The 6,000-nt window shown below is 55.5% G+C and overlaps 1 protein-coding gene across 1 annotated transcript; it reads left to right on the top strand.

Moving 5' to 3' along the window:
• Nucleotides 1-288: 288 nt before the first annotated feature.
• On the top strand, nucleotides 289-4,288 carry LOC147176497 (forkhead box protein B2-like). Its single transcript, XM_086071723.1, has one exon. The coding sequence runs from the start codon at nucleotides 3,322-3,324 to the stop codon at nucleotides 4,057-4,059; it is 738 nt and encodes a 245-aa protein (XP_085927849.1). The 5' UTR covers nucleotides 289-3,321; the 3' UTR covers nucleotides 4,060-4,288.
• Nucleotides 4,289-6,000: the final 1,712 nt, after the last annotated feature.

The following is a 6,000-nucleotide window of genomic DNA, read 5'->3' as shown; positions in this document are numbered from 1 at the left end:
ACACGCTTTCTTCGTCTTTGTTTGCCAACTTTCTGCTACACTTGACAACTTTTCGTGTCTACTGCACATCCTTTTCTGTTTGCCCTTTTGGGAAGTACGATGATGCAGGAAATGCACTTGGACCAGGGTTCGGGACACTTTTTCATGATAAGCTTTCGGCGACGTCAGCGGCGGCAAAAAAAAGAGGGTGAAAGGGGACGGACAGGACACGATGGGGCATGGAGCGTCCCGCAAAACGGGCGTCACGTGGGCGGGCTGGGCGGGCCGTCCTTAGGGGGCGGAGCCTCTCCCAGGCGACCACCCGCCTGTCAATCACATTGGATGCGACGGCCGTGCTCGTCCATTGTTCGACGAGTGAGCGATGCGCAAATGAGAGCGTCACTTCCGCTTGACTTCCACGAGGCTGGAGGTCGTTATGCTAATTAGCCACCCTTCATTAGCGTCCTGTTCATTTATTCCTATTAGCACACTTAGCAAAGTGGCTCGGCAGTTGCAGCCTTGAACTGACAGAAGGTAAGCAAGCGGCGGGCAAACTGAATTCCACTCACGACGACGTCCCTCCAACTTGTTTTTCCTCGTTCAAAATCCTGAGGCACGTCGGCAGCAGAAAATGCTTCCAAAACCAACGCTGGACACGTTTGGATGAAACCGCAGCTGACGAGCCGGCAGGGATCCGACAAAGACCCACAGAGCTCTCGGCGGCTCGGCCATTTTGACTTTTGATGGCGGGCGGGCTTGAAAAGCTGCCTTGACTCGCCGCCGCTCAGACGATGCCTGACTTGAGCGTCTTGGCTTCTCTTTTGTCACTCCAAATTTTGTCCAGACTCCAATTGGCTCCTTTTCAAAACCGTGTCCGTCACCGTCACCGTATTTCCTCGCTCGCCGCCGTCACCGCCGCGTCACGAATTCGCTGGTCTCAAAGTGCAAATTAGCAAGCCGCTGCCTCCTACGGATGTGGAAGAGTATTGCATGCTTACTCCGCCCATCAATGGCACATTAGTTGCGAGTAATAAATCATCGGTTTTCCACAAATATTTTGAGACCAATCGTGGTGAAATGAGAAATTTTGGGAAAACCACTGATGATGTCCGAGGTGTGCGCTCACAACACAAAAAACACAAAAAAACGATGAACAACTGTACGGAAAAAAAAGCATCTTCCCTCATATGAATGGATACAAAGAAAAAGAAAGAATTTCTTTGTCCTCGTGGGAGCCGATTGATCGTTTTGACATCGACTGCTGCCGCATTTGAGCCGAATGGAAGCAAAAGGGACGACTCCAACGTTGCCTTCCTCCTCATCATCATCTTCATCTTCATCACCAGCCTAATCTTCTCCTCCATCATCATCGTCAGCCTTCATCGTCATCATCGGCGGCTGCAAATCCCGCACAAACAAAAAACAAACAAACGTGTGCCCGAAGCTTCCCAAGGGATTAACGTGCACGCGCACGCGCACGTGCACGCGCACGCGTCGCAAGCGAGACCCGAACTGACGTTCAAGTGGGTTTTCGTGGCTAATGCTAAAAGTTTGTCCTCAGCACAGCAACTTTTCCTGACTTGGCCATGAGGCCCATTGCCCGCCTTCCCCCAGACCAGCGCGTGTGAAGGCCGTCCCAAGTGCCGGGTCGGGGAGTCCGGGTCCACAAAGTCAAAAGCCACAAACGCTTTGCCTTTGGCCACCGTCAGGCGCTTCTTTCTCAACAGGTGGAGGCGAGCTGGCTCACCTGCCAGTTGAGCGGCAGCACCCGACGGCGGCGGGCTTTTGACCTTCCGGACCTGCTGGAATTCCCGACCTTGCCCAAGTTGCTTATCCTGAGCTGCGGTTGTCTTCAGAGTCCTTCTCGACCTGCTCAATAACAATGTTGAACCCGTTGGACGCCTCCAACGGCAAATCCTGATTAGCGCCGAGCCGGGCACTCGGTCGGCGAGCCGGGCCGAGCTGGCGTCCTGTTATGCATCGTGGCGGACTTCTTGGCGGGATCTAATCGATGTCGACGCCCGGAGCTCCACTCGGAAGTTGTTCCCGCACCGCATGGCGGGCTTTCCCACTCCTGGCCCTCCAAGTCCGGAGTCCTGCAGGTTTTCGATGTTTCCGTCCTCTAACACAGCTGGTTGTAAAGATCAGGACGGTTATTCTGCGGAGCTTGCTGATGATATGAATGGGGTGTGTTAGAGGACAGAGACATCTAAAAACCTGCAGGACTCTCAAGGACCAGGATTGGGGAAGCCTGCCGTGCGGGTCGCCTGAAGTTGGCAGCGAGCGGCAGGCGGTTCTGCGGACGAGCTATCGTCAAGGGACGGGTGGTGTTTCCTCCTTTGCCAAAGTTTTTCAGCTCCTGGACCGCGACGGATAAAAACGGCTGCGTCCCAACTGGACGGTCAACGGAGCAGGACATGCCATGAAATGGACAATGTTTGTCATTTCGTCATCATTTTAGTTGAAATACTTTTGCAGCGCCGCCGTTGAATTTTGGCCTGCATTTAATACAGAAATGATGACACGTCAACATTTTATTACAAAATTTCCGTCCGTCTCCGTGGACGTGGCTTGTCTCCAAATATTTGACACTCGTCAACGGAATCTCCGTTGAAAGGAGCGAGCGCATTTGAAGAAATGACATTCAGACCTTGCCTGGGCTCTTTGGACCGGGTCGGCTGCTGAGCGACAACGGCTTTCCCGGAAGCTGCCGTCATCTCATGAAATGGACCCTTTTGCACGGATCGCGCCGCATCCTGCAACAAGATGGAAGGATCCACTTCTTTTACCCCAGATGGCGTTTTGAGGTCGTCCCGTGCCCGGTCGGGTGTTTGGGTCGGGGATGACAGCGGCCTTGGTCAGTTGGGGGCCTGCGAAGCCCTTCGTGCAAATCAACTGGACTTGAACGCCCTCCGAGCGGCAGTTGGCCTGGCTCGGACCCGCGTCTACAACCGCGATGTGCTTGGCTCTCGCAAGTGGGAGCGGGCGAGAAAGTGCTCAACAAGCAAGTTTGCACGAACGCACGCGTGAGCGAAACCGGCAAGCGGGATCCAAGCTGATCCAGGCCGCTGGTTCCCCTTTTCTTCTCGACTTCTTTTGGTACGATGGCGTCAATGATGTAGACGCCCCCCCCCCCCCCGCCTCTCTCTGCCCCCTCCCTGCAGGGCGGTGACAAAGAAAAAGCGCCCTCCTCTCTCTCTCCCTCCCGCCGCCGCCGCCGCCACGCCTCCCCAACTTCAACATCGCGCACGCACGCCAACCTTGCCACTTTTCTTCGCACGCCCGTCGGCCGAGCGGATTCCCGAGTCAGCCCATCCCGGCGGGCGCGCGGCGGCCGCCGTCATGCCCCGAGCGTCGCGCAGCGCGCACGGCCTGCACAAGCCGCCGTACTCGTACATCAGCCTGACGGCGATGGCCATCCAGAGCAGCCCGGACAAGATGCTCCCGCTGAGCGCCATCTACCGCTTCATCGCCGACAACTTCCCCTTCTACCGGCACAACGTGCGGCGCTGGCAGAACTCGCTGCGCCACAACTTGTCCTTCAACGACTGCTTCGTCAAGATCCCGCGCGGGCCCGAGCGGCCGGGCAAAGGCGGCATGTGGGCCCTGCACCCCCTCTGCGGGGACATGTTCCGCAACGGGAGTTTCCTCAGACGCCGCAAGAGGTTCAAGGCCGTGCAGCCCCTGGCTCGGGGGTGCCCGCCTCACCCGCACCTTGGCCCCCTCTCGCACCTTGGCCCCCAGCCGCCTCCCCCGCCCTTCAAGCACCCCTTCGCCATCGAGAGCCTCATGGCCGCCGCGGGCGCCGCGCCCGTCCAGCAGCGGCCGGACTGCTTGCACGCGCGGCCGTCCCACTCGTCCCAATGGCCACTGGCGGCCGCAGACTTTTTCCTTCCGCCCTTGACGCCGTTTGGCGGCGGCGGGTTCGGCGGCCACCCGCTTCCCGCCGTCCCGGTGCCCGTCAAAGCCACGCACGCTTTGCTGCCGGCGGGCCTGCGGGCCCCCTTGGCGCCTTTCCCGGCAAGCGCGGCGCCCTTCCCGCTAAACGACGGAGCGACAAACGGCACCTTTTGCAGCTGACGTTTGTTGTCAAGCGCAAAGATTCCGTTTGTTGACGACCGCAAAGCAGAAAAAGTTTTGTACAAAATTGCACGTGTTTGTTTCATGAAGGCGACATTTTGTGCTGTCATGACTTTCAAATGTTTGTTTGCTTGTCACTTGAATGTTGCTGAAAATATTTGCAATCGAAAGATTTGCGAAATTAGTAATAATCGTTGTTTGTCAACAGCGAAATGGAATCAGAACAGCAGTTGTTGTTGTGTTTGGAAAGAATCGTTTCAATCATTTCCACAAATCGTCTCGTCTTCTCTTTTCCATTGAAATAAAGCAATGGAAAGTGTCCGACGTTCTTTTCTCTTCATTTTTGCAATTTCACAAGGAAATGGACGACGACAACCGCACGACCTTCACGCACTCGCCGAACATTTTATTGTCGAACCAACTTGACATGATCTTATTATGCGTATTTGATATTATTTTCTGATCCATCGAAAATAATCGCTGCTTGTGGCATGGATTGCCGGAAGCTCACTTTGGGTTTGCCGGAAGCTCACTTTGGGTTTGAAACTCTGTCCGTCCGTCCGACCGTCCGTGTTTGCGTTTTCTAGGAAAGAAGATGCTTTCGGACCTTTGTCTTTGCTCAACGTCACTTTTTTCATCTTCGGCTCACGGGGCAAACTTCCGTCACTGTCAGTTGCACAACATAATGGTCGCCACAAATAAATGTTGACTTGAATATTTGCGACGCTGGCTGCATGCGTTCGGCTTTTCGTCATCACGATGAAAGGAGTTGTGGACGATCCGCCGTGTTGTCGGCCATTTGGCGCCGCCTCCGTTTGCTACAAATTGCTCCGAGGTGGCCGCAAATTGTTTGGACAAGAAGAGAAAAAACCAACCAACAAAGCCATGTGCCCTCCTCTCAACGTTGGGCTCCGCCCCTTTCCTTGCATGTGACCTTGCAGACTTTCTGTTTGTGTTTGTTGCGTTGATGAGGGACGAGCGAGTCGTTCATTAGTCCGCAAAGTCAATTGGCTGTCAGCTGCTTCGTTAAGTCGCCCGTCAGCACTTTGATGCGCGCTCTGTGTGTGTGTGTGCGTTTATTATGTGTGTATTCTTACTCTTGTGTGTTTGTGTCCACGCACGCGCGTGTGTGAACATTAGCGCAAGCGCGAGTGTGTGATCGGTGTTTGCGACGACGCGGCGGCCGTCCTTAAAGTCAAGTGGGCGTGACGGCGGCGGTCATCGGCCATCAAGAGCAAAGACGTGATGAAGACGAAGACACGATGAAGAGCAAATCGGCGCTGGGCTTGGGCCGCCGTCTTGGGCCGCCGTCTTGGGCCGCCGTCTTGGGCCGCCGTCTTGGGCCGCCGTCTTGGGCCGCCGTCTTGGGCCGCCATCTTGGGCCGCCGTCTTGGGCCGCCGTCTTCCTCCCTCCCAATGTGGTCAGTTTGCCGTTTTCCCACCGGAACGCTCGTACCCTGACCCAGCCTGTGAGGTTGCGTTTCCGTGACAACCCCGCTGGAACTTGTTGCCATTGAAACGGACCTGAGTCAGGTGGGCGGGGTTTTGATGTCAACTCGTCTGCTCTTGCGGTTTTTTCTCCCAACTGCGACTCTTATGGAGTTAAATTTGGGTCAAAACTTCAGATATTCCGGGCTTCCGTCACCTTCAAGTTCTGGTCAGACAGAATTTCAGTCTCTGGCCTCCCACAACTTCCAGTCAACAACAACAACAATTGCTCTCTCATTAGCGTCTTACACGTGGCAGTGTGCGTGCGTGCGTGCGTGCGTGCGTGCGTGCGTGCGTGCGTGCGTGCGTGCGTGCGTGCGTGCGTGCGTGCAAGTGATGCAGCGCTCAATTGCAGGCATTTGGCAGGTGGTGCATTTGAGTGCAGGAAAGCAAATGAAGTAAATGTGAACGCTGCATCAAAGTTTTGCGTGGAGTTGTTTTGGGAAGGCAAAA

The sequence above is a fragment of the Leptonotus elevatus genome, chromosome 3 (genome assembly GCF_054856555.1).
Source record: "Leptonotus elevatus isolate MCC_2025b chromosome 3, RoL_Lele_1.0, whole genome shotgun sequence".
In the NCBI taxonomy this organism is placed as follows: Eukaryota; Metazoa; Chordata; class Actinopteri; order Syngnathiformes; family Syngnathidae; genus Leptonotus; species Leptonotus elevatus.
The sequence above is the reverse complement of the archived record's forward strand: the minus strand, read 5'-3'. Positions and strand labels throughout refer to the sequence as shown.